The sequence below is a fragment of the Paroedura picta genome, chromosome 2 (genome assembly GCF_049243985.1).
Source record: "Paroedura picta isolate Pp20150507F chromosome 2, Ppicta_v3.0, whole genome shotgun sequence".
NCBI classification, from domain to species: Eukaryota; Metazoa; Chordata; class Lepidosauria; order Squamata; family Gekkonidae; genus Paroedura; species Paroedura picta.
This window is the reverse complement of record NC_135370.1, coordinates 167,125,303-167,151,223: the sequence shown is the minus strand read 5'-3', so window position 1 is coordinate 167,151,223 and position 25,921 is coordinate 167,125,303. Positions and strand designations below refer to the sequence as shown.

General features: G+C 48.5%; 1 protein-coding gene across 1 annotated transcript; it reads right to left on the bottom strand.

Annotated features, from left to right (window-relative positions):
* Positions 1-6,634: 6,634 nt before the first annotated feature.
* Positions 6,635-8,268, bottom strand: DIO3 (iodothyronine deiodinase 3). Its single transcript, XM_077323697.1, has one exon. The coding sequence runs from the start codon at positions 8,125-8,127 to the stop codon at positions 7,240-7,242; it is 888 nt and encodes a 295-aa protein (XP_077179812.1). The 5' UTR covers positions 8,128-8,268; the 3' UTR covers positions 6,635-7,239.
* Between the last annotated feature and the right edge of the window lie 17,653 nt (positions 8,269-25,921).

Genomic DNA, 25,921 nt, shown 5'->3' with positions numbered 1-25,921 from the left:
ATACCTGCAGGATTGCTATGTCCAGGGGTAGTCAACCTGTGGTCCTCCAGATGTTCATGGGCTACAATTCCCATGAGCCCCTGCCAGCAAACGCTGGCAGGGGCTCATGGGAATTGTAGTCCACGAACATCTGGAGGACCACAGGTTGACTACCCCTCTCCGTGTATGTTTTATACTAGTTCCATGTTGGGATTGAGTAGTTCCAGAGCTGGAGCAGCGCCGACTCAGGTTTGCCTGGAGGCTCAGATCAAGCTGGCAAGGCAAGCTGCGGTAAAGATAGGAGTGCCAGTCTCCAGGAAAGACCTGAGAATCGCCCAGTTTTACAGAGAGAATGCTGGGTCTCTTTCTGTTTACCTTTACTATGGGCTTTCTCAATCAGAGTTCGAGATGATGGCCCTGGAATGGGTGGGTGTTAATTCTTTATATGATTTTTAAATTTGTTAAACATTAATTGGGTGATATGACCATATAGAGAGCCTCTTGTGGCGCAGAGTGGTAAGGCAGCTGTCTGAAAGCTTTGCCCATGAGGCTGGGAGTTCAATCCCAGCAGCCGGCTCAAGGTTGACTCAGCCTTCCATCCTTCCGAGGTCGGTAAAATGAGTACCCAGCTTGCTGGGGGGTAAACGGTAATGACTGGGGAAGGCACTGGCAAACCACCCCGTATTGAGTCTGCCATGAAAACGCTAGAGGGCGTCACCCCAAGGGTCAGACATGACTCGGTGCTTGCACAGGGGATACCTTTACCTTTACCTTTATGACCGTATATGGTCATGTCGACTCCCCAAGGTGACCAATGATGGGGCTGGAGGGGGCGGGAAGGGGAGGGGCCCCGGGTGGGTGTGTCCACAGCTCTGCTTCCCAACCATATTCTGCACAATCGCAGCACTTCTGAGGTTTCTTGAAGCCTGAAGGATGTTTCAGGGGTTCCTCAATGATAAAAAAGGTGAGAAAGGCTGCTTTACTGTCTTACAATAGATGCTTGTAAAGTATGTTGCTGTTGTTAGGTGCGAAGTCGTGTCTGACCCATCGCGACCCCATGGACAATGATCCTCCAGGCCTTCCTGTTCTCTACAACTCCCCGGAGTCCATTTAAGTTCGCACCTAAATATAGAAAACATCCTGTCCCTTTAACAAAAAGGAGGAATGTCTAGAAATGGAAAGATGAAGCTTTTTGTTGTGTTTGGAGAGAGGGCATCCCGTTTTTTTAAAAAAAATCCCAATACATTAATGTGGTATAGTGGTTCGGGGTGTAGGACTAGTATCTGGGAGACGGGGTTTGAATCCCCCACTTGTACCATGCAAATTTGCTGGGGAACCTTGGCCCAGTCACACACTCTTAACATATCCTACCTCATAAGGTTGTTATGAAATGGAGGAGAAGAGAAGAGTGTCTGCTGGAAACAAAAGCAGGATACAGATTAATTAAAAAGCAAATAATAAATAAATGAAGCCTTTTTTAAAGGGCAGAACATCTAGCCCCTGGGCTGTCCTTGCTTATTTGGAATCCTAGCTGCCAACGTGAGCTTATTTGGAATTGAGAGCCAGCACAGTACTGCATTTGCTTCCCCACTCCTCCTTCACATGACCTTGGGCCAGTCACAGTTCTCTCAGAGCTCTCTCTGTCCCACCTACCTCACGAGGGTGTCTGTTGTGGGGAGAGGAAAGGGAAGGCGATTGTTAGCCATTTTGACTATCCTTCAGATAGTCAAAAGCGGGGTATAAAACCCAGCTCTTCTTCTTCTACAACGGGTGCTGCTCTCATGACACAAGAATATAGCCTTGATTCTCATTTGTTTAAATGTTGAAATGACATAATCCTCACACTGCTGCTCAATCACCCCTTTGACCGCAGTTCATTAAAGGAACTGTAAAAAAAAAAAACCAAACAAACCCAAAAAGACGCAGAGAGAAACAAGATAGGCGCCCACAACCGCCTCACCCACCCCCAATGGACTATTTCTCAACGCGTTCTTATCAGCTGAGAGCCATCCCTTCCCGGTTGCCAGCCTCTTGCCCGGAGTCCTTCATCCTAATCTGATTGAAACAGGTCTTCTAAAATGCCCAGTGGGATTGTAAGCGATGAGTCACCGGGAGGAGAGGCGGAGGTGATGGGGCAGATAACCTGGACTGACGCAAAGTCGAACCAGCACAAGCGGGCAGGAATTCCCAGCATCCACGCTCCCATCCGACTTTCGCTCAGGTAGGAGAAGCCTTGAGTTAAAGCAAGGGAAAGAAAAGAGAAAGCAGACTCTTCCTCTTCTGCTGAGTCTGTTTAAAACAGGAAGGGACAACCGGTACCCCTTTTGCTGGACCTGATTTCAAGGCAGTTTTCTTCCTCTCCCCAATAGTTCTACTACATTTCAAACGTGGTGCATGTAGAAACAAAGTTATTGGACAGCATTCTCAAGCGGTAGAAAATATACACTTCGCTCAGGAAGTTGCGCCTCTCTTTTATGTGCAAAGTTTGAGTCCAGCGGCACCTTTGAGGCCAACAAAGTTTAATTCTGGATACAGCTACTGAAGATCTGAAGAAGTGTGGAAACTTATACCAGAATTCATCTTTATTAGTCTTAGAAAGTGCCACTTGCCTCACATTTTGTTGTATTGTTTCAGACCAGCATGGCTACCAATCTGAATGTGTGTAATATGGCTACGCATCTGTGATGTTGCCCCTGAATACAGGAGTTCCATTCCTTGCAAGCGGGTTTTATTATATAAACTGACAAGGTTGCCAACAGGCAAAAAAAAAATGTCCTGTCCCTTTAACAAAAGCTTAAGCTAGGGAAATGACCAGCTGGAGCTTGATTCTGACTTTGGGTTTGATTCCCTGCTCCTCCCCCACATGCAGCTAGCTGGGTGTCCTTGGGCTCCCCACAGCACTGAGAAAGCTGTTCTGACTGAGCAGTAATATCAGGGCTCTCTCAGCCTCACCCACCTCACAGGGTGTCTGTTGCAGGGAGAGGAAAGGGAAGGGGATTGTAAGCCGCTTTGAGACTCCTTCGGGGAGAGAAAAGCGGCATATAAGAACCAACTCTTCTTCTTCAGTAATATCAGGGCTCTCTCAGCCTCATCTCCCTCACAGGGTGTCTGTTGTGGGGAGAGGAAAGCGAAGGTGAATGTAAGCCACTTTGAGACTCCTTCGGGGAGAGAAAACAGCATATTAGAACCAACTCTTCTTCTTCAGTAATATCAGAGCTCTCTCTCAGCCTCATCTCCCTCACAGGGTGTCTGTTGCGGGGAGAGGAAAGGGAAGATGAATGTAAGCCGCTCTGAGACTCCTTTGCGTAGAGAAAAGCGGCATATAAGATCGAACTTCTAAATATGGGAAGTTAGTAAAGAGCATTAGTAAAGAGCATTGTCCTCTTTATTAAGAAGGCAGGAGAGTTTTTCCCTCCAGGTTTGGCAGTCCTAGAACTAGACCCCTTTTTCGATGGCGTGTCACAGAGTGCCTTTCCAGGGTCCGGAGAACAGAGTGGGCCTCAAGTAGGGCAGCTGCCCTGATTTGGGTGCTTGTTTTAAATTATCTGTGAGTAACCGACAGAGAATGAGGTGACTGGATGGAGTCACTGAAGCAGTCAGTGCGAACTTAAATGGACTTCGGGGAATGGTAGAGGACAGGAAGGCCTGGAGGATCATTGTCCATGGGGTCGCAATGGGTCGGACACGACTTCGCACCTAACAGCAACAATCCTTTTGCTTTGCTAAGAAAACAAAACAAAAAACTTCCCTCCAACAATGTAGAACATGAATTCTTTTTCTTTTGGTAGACTGAGGTACAAGTAAGGAAGAACTTCAAAAGGCTGAGATCCAAAGTCTAGTAAGAAGATGAGTTTGCTGGTTTTATTTCTTCCCCTTTCCCCCAAAAATATTGGCCCTGCGGAATAAACCACCCCATATAAAGACGCCATCTGGATCCTCCCTCCCCTCCCCCACTGTCTCAAACAGGATTAACTTTACCATTTAACCTATAAAACCTTTTAGGTATAGTATACTATCTAAGCAACGCTACTGCACAGTTCCCTCAGAGAAGAACAGTGTAGAATTAGGTATCAGGGGGAAAATGTTTGCATTCAGAGTAGTTCAGCGGTGGAATGGTCTCCCCAAGGAGGTAGAGAGCTCCCCCCCTCACTGGCAGTCTTCAAGCAGTGGCTGGACAGATACTTACCATGGATGCTTGAAGCTGATCCTGCACTGAGCAGGGGGTTGGACTAAATGACCTGTATGGTCCCTTCCAACTAGGATTCTTCTCTCTAATATTTTAATTAGGCATCTTATACTATCCAAACACCTTGTTTTATGTCACCTTGAGTGTCAGGCAGAAAAGTGGTTATTAGTATAAAATAAATAACACTTGAAGTTTGAGAGACAGCCCCCTTGTGTGAAATGTAAGCTTTCTTTCACAACCCTTGTTGGACTGACTGGGTGCTGCACAAAAATTGAGTGTGTGACTGTGTACTGTAAATACACAATTAATACAGTTTTAGGGGCCAAAGAGAGAAACTATGGCAATCCAATAGGATGCTGTGGTTAGTGTGTTGGGGTAGAACTGTGAGATTTGTATTCGAATCCCCACTCCAACTTGGTAATCCGAGCCCAGTCACTCTCAGTCCAACACACCCCACAGGGTTGTTGTGACAGTACGTCCGAGGAGGGAGAAAACATATACACCATAGTATGTTCTCTGGAGGAAGGACAGGATACAATGTGGCATTTATTTCATCTGTTTTTATCCCAATCATCTGTCAAACTGCTCAGGGCAGAACACATTGTTCCCTTCTCTCCTGTTTCATCCTCACAACAGCCCTGTGAGGTAGGCTGGGCCGAGAGTGTGACTGGCCCAGAGAATTTCAAGCCAAAGTAAGGATTTTAACCCGACTCTCCCAGATCCTAAGCCGACTCTCTCTAACCACCACACCCCCCACCAGCAGCTGCCCTGGTCTCGAAAAACAACCCCCTCCCATTGCTCCTGTCACATTGGCACCCCTCCGTATTTCCGGAAGAGAAAGGAGGGCAGGGACTGGGACAGCCAATCCCAGCTCTCCTGTGTAATTTGACCCTGGCAGAAAGCTGGGATTTTGGCCACAGTCCCCTGGTTAAGCATTCACTCCTTGGCAAAACCAGACTTGGCTGTGATGCCATGGAGTGAAAGCAGCTCTCAGCTGCCCCCAGTGAGTAAAAACACACATCTTTGTAAGAATTGCTCCTCCGTAGTGCAAAATGACACGATCCTCCTCTTAGGCTTCAACAGCCTTTTTTTCCTAAGGGAGAGGGCACCCGTCCACCCCCCCCCTATAAATACTTATTGAGTGTGAGGGGATGAGGCACATTTGTGGCTGTTGTCACCACTTGCTTGATGCACAGCACACGAGGATTGTCGGTCATGGGTCAGACAATGAGGTAAAAGGTAAAGGTATCCCCTGTGCAAGCACCGGGTCATGTCTGACCCTTGGGGTGACGCCCTCCAGCGTTTTCATGGCAGACTCACTACGGGGTGGTTTGCCAGTGCCTTCCCCAGTCATTACTGTTTTACCCCCCAGCAAGCTGGGTACTCATTTGACCAACCTCGGAAGGATGGAAGGCTGAGTCAACCTTGAACCGGCTGCTGGGATCAAACTCCCAGCCTCATGGGCTGAGCTTCAGACTGCATGTCTGCTGCCTTACCACCCTGCGCCACAAGAGGCTCTATGAGCCTCAGTCCCAGTCCCTGCCCTCCTTTCTCTTCCGGAAATACGGAGGGGTGCCAATGTGACAGGAGACAATGAGACAGGTACTTTATTTTGCAGGATGGATTCAGGTGGTACCTTAAAGAGCAGCAAAGTTGAATTCCAAGTATCCACGTTCCTGGGCAATGCCCACATCCTCAGGAGGATGCAAAGGGAGGAGGTTGAGGGTACCAAGAGTGCACACAGGGGCATGGCGTTTCTGTACGGCAAAGGAAGTACGTTCCTTCAGGAGGGAGAGTCCATCCCCTCGTTAAGAGGCACACGCAAGTTTTTTGGTTCTGGCTAGAGTTAGGAGGGATATGCAGTCAAGCTACCTTGGGTTGCAAACTACAGCAAGGATAATTTGTCAACAGGCTCTGAAGTTCTCAAAAGTCATAATACATGTTTTTTGGGGGGCGTTTGTGTTTATGTGTGTAACAGATTTGGGGAGACGGTTCATCAGGGAACTGCCTCCCAAGGTTTGGCAGGTCAGTAGGGGATGGCTCAAGGGTTATGCACCAGCCGCTCCCCTGAAAGAAATATCCCTTTCTGTAGATTCCTGCTTTTCCCTCATTCACCCAAACAGTCTTTTACTTCTTCCCCCAGAGCAGAGCTTGCCCCCTAGGCATCAACCTTCTGCCACTTGGACTGCATTCTAAGCAGATGTGGACCAGTCTGAGGGTGAATGTCAAATGGAGCTTGTTCTCAAGTCATGCCTACAGTAGGGATTGTGCTTAAAAGCTGGCCAGCTCATTCCTTCCTTTCGGAGGACGGTTGCCCAGAAAGCAGGCAGGTTTCACTGAAGTCTCTCGGCCAGCCTTAACTTTCAAGGAAATATCCTTGGAACCCAGGAGCTGTATAACCCTGGACAGCAAAGGAGGGATATTTGGCTGGCTTAGCGAATTTCACTCAGGGGGGGAAAAAATCCAGACTTTTATTCAATACTTTTATTAATAATGTTATAAAAAGTTCATAAAAAAGACAGAAATGAGCACCTTACAAAAGTGTCCCACGAACCAATTCAAAGAACCACATAAATAAAACACTCTTCGCAGCCTCCCCCCCCTTCCCCCGCCTGCAATTCTAGTATCTCGGATCATCAGACTCGGCTTCCTGGCCTCGGATTAACCATTTCGAAACCGGTCGTCACAGAGAGACACGAGAGATGCCAGCCAAGGGCTCGGCTGGAGGGCGGCAGGAGGTCCCGGGGCATGTCCAGACCCTTCTCTCAGACACACGCAAACACACAGGCAAGATGGGGGGGGGGGGAGGCTCGCTTAGACGGGAACGTGCACACTCACATGGACCAGACACTCCATTAAGGAAATCACCACGACCCCCGTAAACGCTTCTCCCCTCCCCTCCCCACCCGCACACATTCACACGACGCCAAGAGAACGTCTACACGAGGAGTCCGGCAAATCAACATGATTCGAATCGTCTCTGGGCACGTCTGGCATGGCAAACTCACCCAGGGGCGGGCAGGAGGGCAACGGCGGCGACGCCCCCCCCCAGGTCCCCAACCCCGGGCGCCTCCTTACACCTGGACGACCACCGTGCTGGGTCCGTTCTGCAGGCGGCTTTGGTACCGGTCGAGCCAGCGTCGGAGCTCGGCGATCTTGTAGCCCTCGGGCCCGCGGCCGCCCTGGTACATGACCGTGTGCTCCTGGACGATGTAGAGGCGCTCGAAGTAGGCCCCGTAGGCGGCGCTCGACGCGTTGTCCATGGTGTCGACGGCCAGGGGGCAGGCGGGCGCGCCTTCGCGGAGCAGGGCGGCGGCGCGCAGGCGGTCCTGCAGGCACTGGTGCTTGGGGATGTCGTAGGCGGCGTCCGAGCTGACCCAGCCGTCGGACGGGTGCGCCTCCTCGATGTAGACCAGCAGGAAGTCGGCGATGTCGACGAAGCGCGTGGCGAGGCGCTGGAAGGCGCGCAGGCGCGCCATGAAGGGCGGTCAGGTGCAGCTGCCGAAGTTGAGGATCAGCGGCCGCTTGCCCCGCGCGTAGTCCAGGATGCGCAGCCGCGTCCGCCCGTCCAGCTGCACCACCTCCGGGTTGGGCGCCGGCGCGCCCACGTGCGCCGCCTTGAAGAAGTCCAGCTTCTGCCCGTGCCACACGGCCTTGAGCGACTCCAGCGTGAACATGCGGTTCGAGTCGGACACGCAGAGCGGCGGGTCGTCGGGAGGGGGGCCGCCGCTGCCTCCTCCGCCTCCTCCTCCGCCGTGTCCGGCCGCCTGCGCCGCCTCCGCCTCGTCCTCCTGGGCCGCCGCCTCCGCCGCCGCGGCGGCCAGCAAGAGCTTCTTCCTGATGCACAGGAAGTCCAGGAGCCAGAGCATCACGGCCGTCAGCAGGAAGCGCGGCAGGAGCAGCACGCAGGCCGCCACCTGGGTCAGCGCCTGCAACGGGTGCGCGCCCGCCGACGGCAGCATCGCGGCGGCGGCCAGGGCGAGGGCGCAGACAAGGGGACGGCGACGCTGGCCCGAGGGGTGCCCTGTGTGCCGCCTCCGGCTCCCACCGCTGCTCGGCGAGCCTCAGCCGCTGAGATCCCGCTTCGCCTTGAGCCCATTTTATAGCCGGGGATTTAAATGAAACGGCGACTCCACCTCCGGCCGGGACACGCCCCCTCTGGAACTTGAGCCCGGGGATTACCTAGCCCTCCACGCCGCCGATGACCTAAAAATACACCGCCCCGGAGGCAACGCCGAGCCGGGGGGTGGGTGGGTGGGCGGGGGGGGGGTGGTGGGAGGAGGGGGAGCCGAGCCGACCGGGGGACGTGCAACGGCGCAGGGAACGCGCCGCCAGCCAGGGGGCACGCCCGGCGCTCCCGCGGGAGAGAGCCGGCCGGCCGGGCCAGGAATCAGCCGTGCAGCATCGCCCCCCTCCCTCCCCTTGCTCCCTCCTCGGTAACGCGGCTGAAGAAAAGGACCGAAGGGGCGCCCCCTGCCCGGCGCAGCTGGCTGCTCCGCTCCACGTGCGCCGAGCGCCCCGCGCCCGGCCGAACTTCCGCCGAGTCCTCCTGCTTTCCCTGGGGCGCTGCGCAGCGAGCGAATCTGGCCCTGCAAGGCTCGTCCCCCTGTTCTCCAGACAAGCCTCCTGCAAGCGACGCCTCCGTCCCGGGCCGTGCAAAAGCCGGGGGAGCGCCGCGAGGGGGCCTGCGAAGCGACCCCCTCGTGGATCTGACATCTCCCCCGGCGGCCGGCCTATGGCGAGAGACGGCCGGGGAGGGTCCTTCTCCGGGATGCGTCGGTGCCGGAGCCCCCCCGACGCGGCTCTCTCCTCGAAACCTGCGGCACGGAGGGGAAGCGGCACCGAGCGCGGTGGAAGGCGCGGGATGCGTTGGGCCAGGGCGGCCGCTAGGGGTAGCTGTTGGCCGGAGGCTGAAGGCGAAGCGACCTCGGTCTCCGCCGGTGTTCCCGGAGGGGGGCGGGGGCGCGCTCGCCTCCCCACTTCCCCCCGTTCATGCCCTTGCCCGCGGCTGGAGGCCGCCTCTCCGTTCACCTCCAAGGCCGAGGCGCTGGCATCCCGCGGCCAAAGCGACGCCGCCCGCTTCCTCTGCAGAGGCGCTCCGGCAAGCTGGCAGCGCACGTGGTGGAGGCGAGCGCGCATTCGCTCCGCTCTTGGCCCGCTTTGATAGTCTCGGCACGGGTCAGGCCGCTTATGGGACTTAGGGCTGCCTTCGCCCGGCAATTGAGGAAGGACCCCCCCTTTTTTGTTGTTGTGGTGGTGGTGGTGGTGGTTGCATTGTTAGGCTGGATTTGCAATGCTTGGGGGTGGGGAACCGGCATTCCATTTGTAGAAAATAATGTGGTGAAAGCAGAACCTATTCCGCACATGTTGGACAATGCACTCCAGAAGGAGAGTTTCCTCGTTTGCACAGAGAAATCTCGGGCTGAATCTGCACTGACCTTTTATTCCAATCCCGGGTCGATGCAGTCTCCACTGACTGCAATTCCCATTTTGATTTTGTCCGATTTAAATTTTCCCTCTGCAACAAGCATGTTTGATCCAGAGTGACCCTACCTTTTCCCTGCAATATCCTAGAGTGGACATAACCCTCAACATTTGAAAAATTGGCATGAATAATCATGCAGAGCTCTGCTGGTTCCGAACTTGTTGCTGAGCCTCCTGGTAGAGAAGCCGTGATTCGCCAAGGCTTCAGTTCCTAGTTCCCAGGCTGCAAGCTTGCCTTAAAGGGGAAGCCCTAACTTCTCCCGGCAGAAGCTCCAGAAGCCCTAACTTCTCTCGGTAGAGATTTGCCGCTGGGTTTTTTTCTCCCTCCTCTGCTGTCTCCAATCCTCTTTCCTTCCCCCCCCCCCGCCCAAGAAAAGAAAGAGGCTCCTGCTGTGCTTGGCTCTCCCCCCCCCCCCGCCCCCATTCTCAGCTTCCGTAACCACGTGTTTCTATTTCAATTGGAGGGGGGAGATAGAGGAAGACCCAAGTTCAAATCCATCTATGTTCCGCAGGATCCACAGTGGAATAAACAAAGTAAGTGCAGATTCAGCTCCACTGCAAAATCATATTAAAAGTGTGCGGAATGAGCCAAAGATGGGCATACAGGAAACGAGATACACCCTCTAGGCTGGCGTCCAAAAGTGTTTTTCTGAACCAAAACATCTCAAAGTTGAGGTCATTGCTGAGGACATCCTTCAAAGATGAGCCTCTCCACTTACAGGAATCTCAGGTGGGCAGGACTGGGAGAGACTCTGCTTCCCAGACGGTGGATAGAGGCTGCCGATCATAAAGAGTTGGCAGGGTCCATCTAGTCCAACCCCCTGCTCAATGCAGGATGAACTTCAGTATAGAAGCTGGGCCAAGGGAGGATCCAGGGGCCTTAGAAACAGGTGGGATGGGTTAGAGAGCATTGGTTGGGCTTGTTTAAACTACCAATTGCTACCAAGCTTCATCTCTCTGTCATGGCGCCTCTGCATAGGAATCTGGGAACTGTAAAAAGCAGGGATCTCTTATAGTGCAATGCTGTACAGAGGTGAACCCTTTAGAGTCCATTGAATAGGCTCAAACCGAAGGGACTGCGTAGTGTGACACCTGTGCAGTCTCGTGGCATTGGGGGTCTTGTAGACCAGCGGTAGACAACCTGTGGTCCTCCAGATGTACATGGACTACAATTCCCATGAGCCTCTGCCAGCAGGGGCTCATGGGAATTGTAGTCCATGGACATCTAGAGGACCACATGTTGACTACCCCTGTTAGACCATTTATTGTTTTGTAGAGGGTGGTGGGCAATTTGTTTGGGGGCACTATGGAGATGCAACCACACAGAGTATAAATTGACACGGTTAGATTAGTGGTACTGGAAACCGCTGAGAGTATTTTATTATAGCTTGCCTTTCACATAATCTGCTCGGCGTGGTTTGATAAAAAACAGCCATTTATAATGAACAAAGCTGGACGATTAAATGTCTCAAGTTTAAATGCCTGTGGCCAGTTAGCATCTTGGCCAGGCCATAATTTTACATAGTTTCCTTATGGTGTCGAAGATTCCAGGAGATAACCAAACCATTAGTAAATCTGCTGGGCATCTTATCCCATGCCACCCCCAAACTCTTGTTCCTGGGAAAGTGCTAGTCCTTGTTGAATGGTGAAATACATTGAATTTGGCCTTTAAAACTTGCCACTGTGTTTTTGGATTTGCACAGTCAGTTTTCCAGCTTCTCCCTAACAAGGGAACATCACAAAGTTGTGCTTTGCAAGTCTGCCACTGGAATTCGATGTCTACATACCAGTGCTTTGTGCATTGTGGGTGGCTCATGGTATGAAATATGGCCTTGATATAGAGACGAGTCATGCAGTGCTTCTGAAGGAGCCTCCCCCCCCACAACTTTCCTTCTATGAAAAGGAAATTGAAAGTGAAAGAAAAGGAACAAATAAATATAATCTTATTGTTGGTTTCAAGTGGAGATGTGTCACTTAATCAGAGCAGCATTTAGGAAAGGGATTTCCTCTGCCTGTCTTGACAGGGCAATAATTATTGTTTGATTCAGGTGAGTCACTGTATTGGTCTGAAGGCATAGAACAAAGCTTGAGTCCAGCGGCACCCTGAAGACCAACAAAGCTGAATTCTGGATATAAGCTTTTGTGGGTGTGCCAGAATTTACCATACCCAGAATTAAATGTTGTTGTTCAAAGTATCACTGAACTCAGACTTGGTAATTAATATTGGTAGACTCTATTGTTGTGGGTATCTTCTGGCTTCTACTGTCTTTATGTTATACAGTGCATGCCCCATTCTGCATTGCTGTTTTAGGTAGCTTTGCGTTCTCACCGTTGCTTACTTTAACTTTGCATTTTGAGTCCTACAGCATTGTTGGATGGCTTTATGTATGGTTGGCCTCTTTCTCTCTTTTTACTTTGTAATCTGCCTCTTGTCTTGGCAAAAAAAGCAGGCTGCAAAGAAGCATAATAATCCTTATCCATTGTTCCTCATATATTTGTGAAACAGGCCTGGGGGTGGAGACTGTCCTCCCTGTCCGAGGTGGAATAGGGCAAAGCTGGCCACACTCTGATTGGCTCTCCGCTCTCCATCTCCCATCCTCCCTTCTTGCCCACTCGCAGGCGGGGGGGGGGGAGATTCCCTTCCTTGTGACCCGCAAAGCGCTCTCGCTGCCCCGCAGAACAGGCAGGACCGCTTGCCGGGCTCCAGGGAACTGGCCGCACGAACGGTAGAGAGGGAGGGGGGAGTGCTTGGTGGGCCCCAGGGAGGCTGCCGAAGCACGGGTGGCCCGCAGGTGCAGCTAGTAATAATAATAGTTTGTTTTTATACCCTACTTTTCACTGTGAAGGAGTCTCAAAGCAGTTTACAATCGCTTGATTGATGGATTAGTCTTACAGACCCCCACTCCCAGGCCAGTTGGTTATCCATGACTCACAACACTGCATAAAACAATGTAACAATATAAACAATATAACAATTAAAATTCCCCACCCACCCTCCCAGTTCAACACCCCAACTCAATCCAAGCCCTCCCCCTGGCTCTGCAGTGTCCGTTCAACTAGATGTTTAGTTTTTATTTATTGTATTTATTTAGTTTGTATTTATATTCATAGCAATTGCCCTTCCATGGCATTTTACCATATAAAACAGTAAGAAAATCATAGTAAAACCCCATCATTCCCCAACAAAAATTACCAAACAATAAAAAGAACAATAAAAAGAACAATTAATGGTGGCATAAAATGCAAAAAGAATGTCCCACTCCTCCCCTCCCCACACTGCCTGGCCTAAACCTGGCGGAAAAGCTCCGTCTTACAGTCCCTACGGAACTGATCCAGTTCCTGAACGGCCCTCAGCTCTTCTGGCAGCTCATTCCACCAGGCAGGGGCCAGGGCTGAATACCTCGGTACCAGGCCGCAAATGGCCTTAAAGGTCAAAACCAGAACTATAAAATTGATCCGGTAGACCAGGGGTAGTCAACCTGTGGTCCTCCAGATGTTCATGGACGACAAGTCCCATGAGCCCCTGCCAGCAAATGCTGGCAGGGGCTCATGGGAATTGTAGTCCATGAACATCTGGAGGACCACAGGTTGACCACCCCTGCGGTAGACAACTGGTAGCCAATGCAGCTGCTTCAGCACTGGCTGGATGTGGGATCTCCAAGATGTTCCAGAGAGAACCCTGGCGGCAGCAGTCTGCTTTCCCTTCTTCTCCCCACAACAGACACCCTAAATACACATGTCTTCGGATGCTCCCTGCAGGATATTCTTCATATGTTCTTGAATCATGCACACTACAGATCTTGCGTATTCCAACATTAAGTGCCATCAAGTAACTTCTGGCTTATAGCAGTCGTATGAATGAATGAAATACAGTTGCTTTAAGGTTCCCAGCTTTGGGTTGGGAAATCCTTGGAGTCTTTGGGAATGGAGCAAGGAAAAGGAGGGATTTGGGGCGGGGAGGGGCCTCCGGGGAGGGCGGTAGATTAAATAGATGGATGGATGGATGGATGGATAGAGAGAGAGATAGAGAGATGCTATGGAGTTCTCCCTCCAAAGCACCCATTTTCTTCAGAGGAATTGATCTCTGTTGCCTGGAGATGAGCTATAATTTGGGGGATCCTTTCATGGAACCTGGTTTGTTTAAGCCTTGAACCCAGTGTGGGAGCTCTGAAAAAGAATCACAAATCAGTTCTGCCAGCTAAGCAATCCTATAGACTTTGTGGTTTTTGATGCAGTGATACTGGCATGCGTTCCTTTCCCTGTTTGTACTTATTTCTGCCCCTCCCCTCCAGTTGGTGTTCTTGAATAAGGGAGAGAACTGTGCTTTAGTTGATTAATGATCATAGCTGTAGGCATGTGATACTCCTTTACGGACCCCGAAGTAATGCAGGATGGGGGAAGAAGTGCATGAAGCTGCCTTATACTGAAAGACAGCCTTCGTCTGTCAAGATTCATACTGACTGTATGTACTGGTTCTGGTAGCAGCTCTCCAGGGTCTTCAGAGTTAGGCCTTCCATATCACTTACTGTCTGGTTGTTCTTAACTGGAAATGCTGGAAATTGAACCTGCAACCTTCTGCATGCAAAGCAACTACTCTGCCACTGAGCCACAGTGAACTCCCAGAACTCTAGCTGTTCTCAAGAGTCCAGCTGTGGGACATGTGGGAACTATATTTACCTTGGGTTTGCTGTCTCTGTCCCGTTCCACTCTTCCATTTCTCTTTTTTGCTGTCAGCTGACTTATGGTGGCCCTGTGAGTTTCTCAAGGCAAGAGATGCATAATGACCCCAGACTTCCTTGGTGGCCTCCTATCTAAAAACTGACCCGGAGGTATTCTGCATTGAGTCAAATAAAACAGTTTAAAAAACAACCAGTTTAGACCGCTTTATTATATTACAATCGTTGTTCTGCATTGAATACATTCTGTTGCAATGCTCTCTGCATGAAACAATTCATAGCCCTGCCCCCTGTAGTTCTGCCAACTCCGCTTTGTTCTCTAATGCAGGCACTAATCTGCATAACTAAAGAGTTTCCCTGCATGGCTAATAGCAGCCAGGAGAGAAATGAATCGGTGAAAAGCATCTTTCAGAAACAACACTTAAAAGAGGCTTAAAGCACCGAAGAGGCAGTTCACCGTGTAGAGCAAAATCAGTTTTGCGGAGTAAATTAACTCTTCTGCGCAGAGATCAGAAAAACGATGTATTTAGTGAGTTTTCATCAGCTTATCCATCATGCAAAAGAGGCCCTAGGCTGATCCTACTTAGCTTCTGAGCTCTGTCGAGATCAGGCTAGCCTGTCAGGACAATGTGCCATACCTGTCTCTAAATGTTTACAAGATGATGGAAAGCTTCAAAGTGGCTTTGGCTGCACCCATTCATGGTTGGAGATGACCAGGCAAATAGGATAGCGGCTTTTAGTCAAAGTTCCCAATGCTATCGATGAAAATATACCTGCCGTTATTCTGTAGGCTTACGCCACTTGTGCTCCCCATTGTTTTGTCGCTTAATCAGTAACCGCAGACTCTTACATCAAATTGGTCATTATGCGCTGGTTCAGTGACGTCCATGTGCTTGTTAATCAGTCCCTAGAAGAGCAGGGAAGAATTGTTTCAGAGGGTAACCTTCTTGGTCTGCGGTAGAACAGCAAAATTTGAATCCAGCAGCACCTCCGAGACCAAGAAGATTTTCTAGATAAGAGCGCTGGAGGGTCAAAGCTCCCATCGTCAGACGCAGGAGGAATGCCTCCTGGATCTGATAAAACCCCAGATTGCGTTAGTAAAAAGAAACAATCACATTCCAATGGGTGATTCTTGTGTGTAATTAGAAATCACAGTTTTGCAGCTTGTTTAGACTTTCCCTTGTATGGCTGTCTGAGAAAATGTGTCATGGGTTTGAGGACTGAATTGCAGAGGGGTTAAAAAAGGACGCAGTTTCTGGAATATAGAGGGAATACAAGCGAGGAATCTCTCTGGGTATTTCCGATAAATGTTATTACTTTCTTGCATGTATTCTGGGAAGCCATGCTCTCCTTTGAGGGGAACCTGCGTCAGTATGGATGGACTGAACTTGCAATTTCCAGTGGGGCAAATGCCATCTGGGTCCCCACCCCGAGTTCTTACCCAGGAACTTTTAAAATATTTTTGATAGTCTTTCTGAGATCTTTTCTGCACTTGAGAAAAAGTCCATTTCAGCATTCTTAAGGTCCTGGGGAATAACTGTTATGTGCCTTTCTTCCCTGGTGGACAATTCGTGGTATCCAATGAAGATCCTGAGGATTTGAGTCTGCCTTTCTCCTCCCTTCTTGCCTCCAATGGTGTCATCATCTATACATATCAATTCCAACTACTACCTGCCCCTCTTCTCTGCCCTTCTTCCACCGTATTTTAATTTTTTAAAAACATGATCACATTACAACATAAATTTGTGACAAAGCATGCTTTGTCTTCACACATGCGTGATGACAGTGCACAGCAACATGAGACTTGCGTGATTCAAATGTCACAGGAATCTTGGGATTGAGGGGGGGGGGGTGTCATGATAAATCTGGCCATTCACAGGAAGGGAACAAATTGCAATTAGAACACAAAATTGCACTTTGAGCATGGGGACATGGAACCTATGAGCGTCTGTATGCTAAATCATTGTGGCTGACATTTTTAATTACATTATCTCGTGATTGTGCCGTTGTCCAAGCTAAAAATAAAAATGTAAGAGAAGAGGAGGGCTTGGCGGGAGACAATACTGCCCACCCTTCCAGAGAAAATGCAAAATACACGCGGTGCATTCAGTTCTCAGCTGTGACGGAAGACCATCAGATGCAGAATGCCAGGTGCAATTTCGGATTCCACACTGAGCACCAAACTATGAAAAAGATATGAGGCTCAAGACAGATAATGGATTATCTGATAACCAACTTCAAGTATTTAAAAGCCTGCCATTTAGAGGGTGGAGCAGAGTTGTTGTCTCTTGTCCCGGAGGGACAGACCAGTACCAATGGGATGAAATTAATGCAAAAGAAATTCCATCTAAACATCTGGATGAAGTTCCTGACAGAGCAGTTTCTCAGGGGAACAGGTTTCCTCGGGAGGTAGAGGGTTCTCCATCTTTGGAAATTTTTAAACAGAGGCTAGATAGCCATCTGACGGAGAGGATGATTCTGTGAAGGTTCAAGGGGGTGGCAGGTTACAGTGGATGAGCGATAGGGTTGTGAGTGTCCTGCATGGTGCAAGGGGTTGAACTAGATGACCCAGGAGGTCCCTTCCAACTCTATGATTATGTCAGTACATTCAATAGGACGAGGACACAGATGGCACGTGACTGGCTGAAAGCCATGTTTGAAAACCCAGACCTAGTTTGTGGAAAACATAACATGTCATTTGGCTTTCATAAGACAAAAATCTCACCTGGGGACTTTGTACTCATCCAAGGAGTGTTTTGACTGAACTGCACTCTTCTCTGTGCAGCCCCTTTTAAATGGGTTGTTGTGATGAAATCCCACAAGTGAATTCCCTTCCCTCAACTGGTTAAATATTTAAATGAGGCCAAATCTTGCCCTCAAGATCTTTACTGCTTTCATTATTCCACATTACTGCCAGCTGTTACTCCTGCCTCACACTGCCCTCTTTCTCAAAAGCTCACGCCCTGAATAAATCTTTGTTGGTCTTAAAGGTGCTACTGGACTCTGATTTTATTGTGCTACTTCAGACCAACATGGCTATTTGAATCCCCCCTCCCCAGTCATCCTTGGTCATGGCAGGGAATTGTGGCCAGCTGACATCACTTCCTGCCTAGTTCTGGGGCTCCTCAAAGCCTGAACAAAATTTCAGGGTTTCCTCCATGGTCAAAGGTTGAAAAAGGCTGGGCAGAGTCTGCACTTACTTTCTTTATTCCATTGTCAATCCTGTTGAATTCAGATCGCTTTGAACTCGGGTCTTCCTCTCCCCCCCCCCCCATTGAAACAGGAAAGTCTTCTGCATGTGGTTAGGGAGGCTCAGAAGGTAGGGGGGGCTCTTTCTTTTCTTGAAGCCTCTTTTCTTGAGGGGGGGGGGAGAAGCCAAGCAGGTAGTCTCTTTCTTTTCTTGGAGGGGTGGGGGAGAGGATCGAAAAAGGCAGAGGAGGGAGGAAAAATCCAGGACCGACAGAAGTTGAGAGAAGTTAGGGGCTTCTCCTTTAAGGCAAGCGTGTCACATGACCAGGTGTAGCCTATCAGAGGTTCTCTACGGAGCTTGCTTTATTCAGGATTTTCAGCACTCCAAGCTATTGCACAATAAAGGTAGGGTCACTCCGGATCAATCCTTCTAAAATCGCCCAAAATCCAAACTGAAATAGAATTCTGTGTAGAGGGCAGGGACTGAATCCATCTGGGGTTGGAATAAAAGCTCCCTGCTGTAGCCACTAGATCACATTGATTGAGTGTATTTGCAGCCCCCTACACTGACTACTGCCATATCCATGTTTTACATGATTAAGTTACAAAATGGCATTTATTTCCCGCGCCAGGATATTTTTTTAAAATGATCTTCTTAAAGAGCGTGAAAGTTCAGCTCTTTGGCTTTAGATTCCGTTTGACTTTCAAGCCCAGATGCTGCTGCTTACTCTTGCAAGAGAAAAACAGTACCAGAAAATCAAAAATCAATCTCAACAAGTTTGCTTTACGCTTGGAAGGCATGCAGGAACAATAGGCTTGCGTGCTCTTCTTTTACAGTTTTTCAAATAATGATTCCCAGGGCACAAATTCAAGAGAAGCTGCTCTTGACATGTCTTCTCTGTGGGGTTGCTGGCTCCGGATCCACAGATCGTGCCTGTGGTTTTGAGAGCTCAGTGACACTTTGGCTCAGTTTGACCAGCGAGACGCCTGTGCTGTCGTGGTTAGAGTGCCAGACTAGGATGAGGCAACATAGGCTTGGATCTCCAAACTTGCCATAGAAATGCTCCGGGTGACCTTGGATCAGTCACTCATAGAATCATAGAGTTGGAAGGGACCTCCTGGGTCATCTAGTCCAACCCCCTGCACTATGCAGGACACTCACAACCCTATCGCTCATCCACTGTCACCTGCCACCCCCCTGAGCCTTCACAGAATCAGCCTCTCCGTCAGATGGCTCTCCAGCCTCTGTTTAAAAAGCTCCAAAGATAGAGAACCCACTCCTCCCGAGGAAGCCTGTTCCACTGAGAAACCACTCTGACTGTCAGGAACTTCTTCCAGATGTTTAGAGAGAATTTCTTTTGCATTAATTTCATCCCATTGGATTTGGTCCGTCCCTCCGGGGCAAGACAGAACAACTCTGCTCCACCCTCTACATGGCAGCCTTTTAAATACTTGAAGATGGTGATCAGATCCCCTCTCAGTTGTCTCCTCCAAACTAAACAGACCAAGCTCCCCCAACCTTTCTTTATACGTCTTGGTCAAAACCCCTCACCATCTTTGTTGCCCTCCTCTGGGCACGCTCCAGTTTGTCTACATCCGTCTTCAACTGTGGCGCCCAAGACTGAACACAGGACTCCATAGATCTGTCAGCATAACCTACCAATTATGGTGGTTGAGAGCTGGAAAGAAAGGAGGGGAGAATGCTGGGTCTCCATTGGGGAGAAAAAAACACATCTAAATACCTAAATAAGTAACATAGATGATTGGCAAAGTCCTTTAATGAAGGTCCAGAAATGTATACCATCAGCTTGGTGGTATCCCATCTCTCCTGGAACTTCACCTTCCTACAGCACTATCATTGAAACCAGCATGGTTAAGAGCTGTGGCTTCTAATCTGGCGAGCCAGGTTTGATTCCCTGCTCCTCTGCATCCACCAGCTGGGTGACCTTGGGCTAGTCGCAGCCCCTAATAGTGCAGTTCTCACAGAGCAGTCCTGTCACAGCACTCTCAACCTCATCTACCTCACAGGGTGTCTGTTGTGGGGAGAGAAAGGGAAGGTTATATCAAGCCGCTCTGAGAATCCTTCAGACAGGGAAAAGGTATAAAACCCAACTCTTCTAGTGGTTAAGAGTGATGGCTTCTAATCTGGCAAGCCAGGTTTGATTCCCTGGTACTCCACATGCAGCCAGCTGAGTTACCTTGGGCTCATTACAGCCCTGATAGTGCTGTTCTCACAGAGCGCTCCTGTCAGCGCTCTGTCAGCCTCACTTCCCTCACAGGGTGCCTGTTGTGGGGAGAGGAAGGGAAGGTGATTGTAAACTGCTTTGAGAATCCTTTAGGCAGGGAAAAGCAGGGTATAAAAACCAACCCTTTTCCTCCACAACCATCAGCACCACTGATGTAAATGTTGCCAGTTGAGAGAGCCAGTAACTGTAAAAAGATCTAACTGGTACAAGCATTTTTCCTGTGTCAAAATACTGCACGTTGGGTGCTGGCAAAACACAATAGTTGTTAACTCATTTGTGGCAGGCTGCCAAAGCTCAAGGTAGATCTTTTGGCTGGAAATCTACCTTCAGCTTTGGCTGCTTGCCACAAATGAGTTAACAATGATTGTATTTTGTACTATGAACTAGTAATCTGGAAGGATGTAAACATGGCCATGATCCATGTTATTTGATTTTTTTTTTAAAAAGGTGGCTCTTCTCTGCTCTCCAACAGCTCCTCCAGGGCCTGCCCAAATCAGCTGTGTGTGAATGAAGAATCGTCTGCTTAACTGGACGGTTTTGACACCATTTGAACAAAAGCCAAAGACTGAAGTGCAGGAAAGAAAGTTAGGTGCAGGCAACTCCAATTGACAATCACAGTGAGTCACTTAGGCCAAAAGAAATCTGTAATTCCTTTTACTAGGAAAAATGATCAGTTTCATCCTGTGCAGTTTATTTTATTAATTTATTTTAATTCCCCAATATCTATACCTCAGCTGCCCTTATCAATCCCACCAAAGCAGTTGGCAGATTAAAGAAATCTGAAGAAGAAGAGTTGGTTCTTATATGCCGCTTTTCCCTACCCGAAGGAGGCTTAAAGTGGCTTACAGTCGCCTTCCCATTCTTAGTGTGCTAGCCCATGAAAGCAGATGCCCAGAATTAAAACTTGTTTACTTTGTTCTATACATAATAATAACACGACAAATCAGGCTTCGAGAAACCCAAGAAGTGGCGTGATCATAGAGAATATGGTTGAGAAGCATAGCTGTGTACACGCCTACCCAGGGGCCCTCCCCTCCCCTGCTCTTCCAGGCTCTTCATTGGCCATTTTTTTTTGGGGGGGTGTTAATGACCATATATGGTCATATCTCCAGATAAATGTTTAATAAAGGAACAAATACAGCAAGCTAGGGGAGGGTGGTACCTTCCCGATCTGCTCATGCACTTTCCAGAAGCATCTGGCTGAGCACATAGTCAAGAGCATGCTGGAATAGAAGGGTTTCTTCTCCATTCTGTGAAGATGCTTTAGTCCCAATGAGGCCATAGGCAGGAGCCCTTGTGGGAGAGCACAGCTCTCATGGGTCTGTTTGGATTTCTTTGAGAGTGGCCATACATTGATTCGACAACGTGCATTCTAATTTATTTAGTTTCAGGGCGAACTCTTGAAGCCCTCATAGATCTCCTTGAATCCCACAAACCATTGTCATCATCTAATATTTTCTTCCTCTTTTCAGTGCTCCTTTTGCGTTTCGTGTCTGTGCTCTGAACATTATGCTCTGAGAAGCTTTCAAGCGACTTTTAATCCCTGGCATTTGCACCCCAAGTGCATTATCTGGAGCTGTCTAAGATGGTTATGCAACATTTAAAAATGTGTCTCTTCCAAGATAGAGGTGATTTGTACGTTTTCATTTCCTGAGCACTCCCTTGAAGTTAGCCTTTCGTCCTGGCCTCAGGATTCCTCTCCCCCAGATCTTTGGTAGCTATTTTTTTCCTTTCTGTGCTGTTAAACATTGGGTACGTAGCCTGAGTCTAATGCCCAAGCACATAGATCTATAGTTTGAAAGATCCCATGACTTCTATGTCAGCTTAATACAAAAGAACCCTTTTATTTAGAAGAGTTAGTTTTTTTATACCTCACCTTTCACTTCCTGAAGGTGTTTCAAAACCGCCTATAACCGCCTTCCCTTTCTCTCCCCACAACACACATCCTGTGAGGAAGGCGAGGCTGAGAGAGCTCTGAGAGAACTGTGACTGGCCCAAGGTCACACTGCTGGCTACATGTGGAGGTGCGGGGAATCAAATCCGGTTATCCAGATTAGAAGCCACAGCTCCTAACCAGTACACCATTTTGGCTTTAGCAGGAATCGAGAATTATACTGTCAGATAGATATAGCCTTATACTGCAGTCCTATGCAATGTGGTGGTGCAGCCAGAATGTGGGACTAGGATCTGTAAGAGCCAGGTTTGAATCTCTACTCTGCCGTGGAAGTTTGATGCTGGCCTTGTGGGCTGGTCACCTCTCCTCCTTCTGATTGATTGAAAGCTGGCTTGGAGAGAGCCAGCTTGGTGTGGTGGTTAGGAGTGCAGACTTCTAATCTGGTGAGCCGGGTTTGATTCCTCACTCCTCCCCCAACTGCAGCCAGCTGGATGACCTTGAGCTCACCACAGCCCTGATAAAGCTGTTCTGACCGAGCAGTAATATCAGGGCTCTCTCAGCCTCACAGGGTGTCTGTTGTGGGGAGAGGAATGGGAAGGCGACCGTAAGCCACTTTGAGACTCCTTTGTGTAGAGAAAAGTGGCATATAAGAACCAACCCTTCTTCTTCTTCTTCAGTAATATCAGGGCTCTCTCAGCCTCACCTCCCTCACAGGGTGTCTGTTGTGAGGAGATGAAAGGGAAGGCGACTGTGAGGCTCTGAAACTCCTTCCGGTAGAGAAAAGCGGCATATAAGAACCAACTCTTCTACTGCAGAGGTGTTGTCAGGTGAAAATGGAAGAGAGGAGAATAATGTAAACTGATTGGGGTCCTTGTTAAGGAAAAAAACAGTGTAAGAGCAAAATCATTCATTACTCCAGTGTAAACCTATTGAAATTGACGTGTCGGGACTGGAACAACTCCTCTGAAAACCAAGTGTCTGAAGAAGAGTTTGTAGTGTTCTTTTTTAACCTTGTTAACAATAATCCTCCTTGTTTATTTTAAAACCCTAATGCTCCAAAAGACTTGGAAACCAAAGCCTGTTATTTTGGATATCTATGGATTGTTTATATGGAACTTTTCAACCCACAGCCAATTTATTGTCTCCCTAATAACTCTTCTTCTTTGGGGCTGGAAGGAACATCTTTGGCATAACCAGGAACAGGATCCTTCCCCTCAAACACTCCTCTGGTTCCTTCCCTCAAATACTTGGGAAACTGCAAGTAATTAAATGCCTAGCTGAAATTACTCAGCATCTTCCAGGGTTCTTAGCTTTTGGACTGCACTCGGTCATGTATACATTGGGAAACCACAGCCATGGCTGGTCTTTGAAATCTTAGAATCATAGAAACACAGAATCGTAGAATCATAGAGTTGGAAGGGGCCAGACAGGCCATCTAGTCCAGCACCCTACTTAATGCAGGATCAGCCCAAAGCATCCTAAAGCATCCAAGAAAAGTGTGTATCCAACCTTTGCTTGAAGACTGCCAGTTACTTTATTTATTTCATTTGATGATTCTTATGGCCAGGAGAGAGAGAGGGAGGGAGGGAGGGAGGGAGAGAGAGAGAGAGAGAGAGAGAGAGAGAGAGAGAGAGAGAGAGAGAGAGAGAGAGAGAGAGAGAGAGAGATGTGTTGTCCTGACTGCTATGGCATGCACCATCATTGTCTCCCTTCCAGGCGCTCTGTGTGTACGAAGTTATAAGCCAGAGAACTGTCTGGAAGAGACGAAAAATTATGGCCCAGCTGTTTTATAGTAAAAGAGAACAGTGTTCTTCAGACAGAAGTATTGGCCAAAGGATGGGGATGCAGAAGATAATTGAGAGGGACTGGAAAGCCATCTTAGTGTCATTCAAGGTAAGTCATTTCGCAGGTTGCTGACAGGTACCCATGCAGGCAAGGCTGAGGGACAAATCTGTAGCCTCCCGATAGATTCCCAAGAATGTTCATGGTTCCATGTTCATGGCTGCTATGTCTCCAGTAGTGATCCTCATAGCATAACTTCCCTGGAGCAGAGAGCAAATCTTAGAATAGGAGGTACAGAAGAATAACCTAGGAGGCATCATATTTGTGCCTGCAGGGAGCATCCGTTTGGAAATAGCTGACCCCATCGTAGGAGAATGCTTGACTTGGTGCTCTTTAAAGTTTTGTTGAATCTCCCAGAATTTGGTGACTGGACCCCAGACCCAGTGGTACCCGTTTTGTCATTGTTCTTCTCCATGGCTGCCATTTTGATGTGGTGTCCTCTCAGAATCCCAAAAGACTACAGATTTGACATGGTGAGAGAGACCCTGTATCTAGAGAAAGGGACTAAGTAGGATGCCAAAATGGTTTGTTCACCTTGTGGCTCTCCTGTTTCCTTAAAAAGTGATTTATGCAGATTTTCTACCAGTCCAATGGCCACACTTACTGATGGTAGCTGGAGAAGATATAGAGGTCCTCAGTACAAAATTATGTCGGGCCACAGGGCAAATCACTATAGAAGTGAGCATTGTAGTCATGGATCTCTTACCATGTATATTTTGTTGAACGCAGTGATACTTTGTGGCTTGGGAGACATCTTTGGCTCTTTGACATGTTATTTGTGGATCTTCTGAACACTGTTCCTCAATATGGAACATTTGTTCTTTCTCCTGTTTCCCTGCTGAAACTACCTCAAGAATACAAACAATACAAATTATTGGTGTTAACTTATTTACCTCTGGAATTTGTTAACCATTTTCATTATGCTATATATAAATTTACTCTCACACTCTACCCACTTTATGTGAAAGCCAGGGTGGTGTGGTGGTTAGGAGCAGCGACTTCTAATCTGGTGAGCCGGGTTTGATTCCCTGCCCCTCCACATGCAGCCAGTTGGTTGACCTTGGGCTAGTCACATCCCTGATGGTTCTGTTCTCACAGAGCAGTCCTGTCAGAGCACACTCAGCTCCACCTACCTCACAGGGTGTCTGTTGTGGGGAGAGGCAGGGAAGGTGATTGTAAGCTGCTTTGTGACTCCTTCAGGTAGGGAAAAGTGGGGTATAAAAAACTTGTCCTCCTCCTGAAATAGAGGAACTTGATACAAATATATGGTCAATTCATATTTGCATCTTCTACCTACATATCACATTTACCCCCTGCCCTTCTTCAAAGAGTGAAGTGTGATAAATATGGTTCTCTTTTCCTCATTCTACCCTGAGAACTATGAGGTAAGTTAGGCTCAGGCAGACTAGCCCAAGATGTGTTTCATGGCTGAGTGAAGATTTGAACCTAAATCTCCCAGATCCTACACTGACATGCTAAAGCTGCATCATGTACCACCATAGAGAGCACCTCTTAAGAATGGTGTTCTCTGTTCAGCACCAAAATCTGTGGAATGAAAAACAAAGAAGAGAAACACTTGTATTCTTTGGGTCTAGTCTTCATTATTTGTTTTGCTTATCTGTGTTGACATCAAAAGAATTTCCAGGTATGAACTTCGGCATGAATGGAGGTGGTGAGGTTCTAGCAGAGGGACAAAATGTTGGAAGAGGTCAAGAAGAACTAGCAGGAGCTGTTATGTCCAAAAACATGCCTAAAGAATCAAGCTGAGGAGCTTCAAGAAAGCCAAAGAGTTTAAACAAATTTTCTGAGAAATTGATACTGGGGTGGATCCAAACATATTCCCTGGAGCCGAAGGAACATTCCTCCAATTTAAGTGCCTCTTTCTCCAACTTTGCCCAGTAGAGGAATAGAATAGGAGTAGGATCCATTCCACTAATCTTCTCAAGGAATTCTAAGCACCCAATATAAGGTTGACCCAAGCTGTGTGTAAAGTACTCTTATGATTCTTGTTCCATTGTCTGAGGAAGTGTGCATGCACACAAGAGCTCACACCTTGAATAAAACTTTGTTGGTCTTAAAGGTGCCTTTGGACTCAAGATTTGTTCTGCTACTTCAGACCAGTGTGGCTACCCACCTGAATCTCTGTGTAAAGAGTCATCAACTCATGGAAATCCCTGTAGGGTTTTCAAGTAAGAGGGGTGTTGCCATTGCCTTCCACTGCATAGCCACCCTAGAATTTCTTAGCAGGCTCTCATCCAAAAACCAGGGCCAAGTTGGCTTTGACTAGACTGGGCTAGCCTGAATCACCCAGGTCAGGGTGACTCAAGATGCAAGCCAGCCCAAAGGGGACCGTTGATGTTACCAGAAGTTTTCTAATCGTTTAAAGTATTCAAACATGCAAGAGATCTCTTGATAGGGATATGAT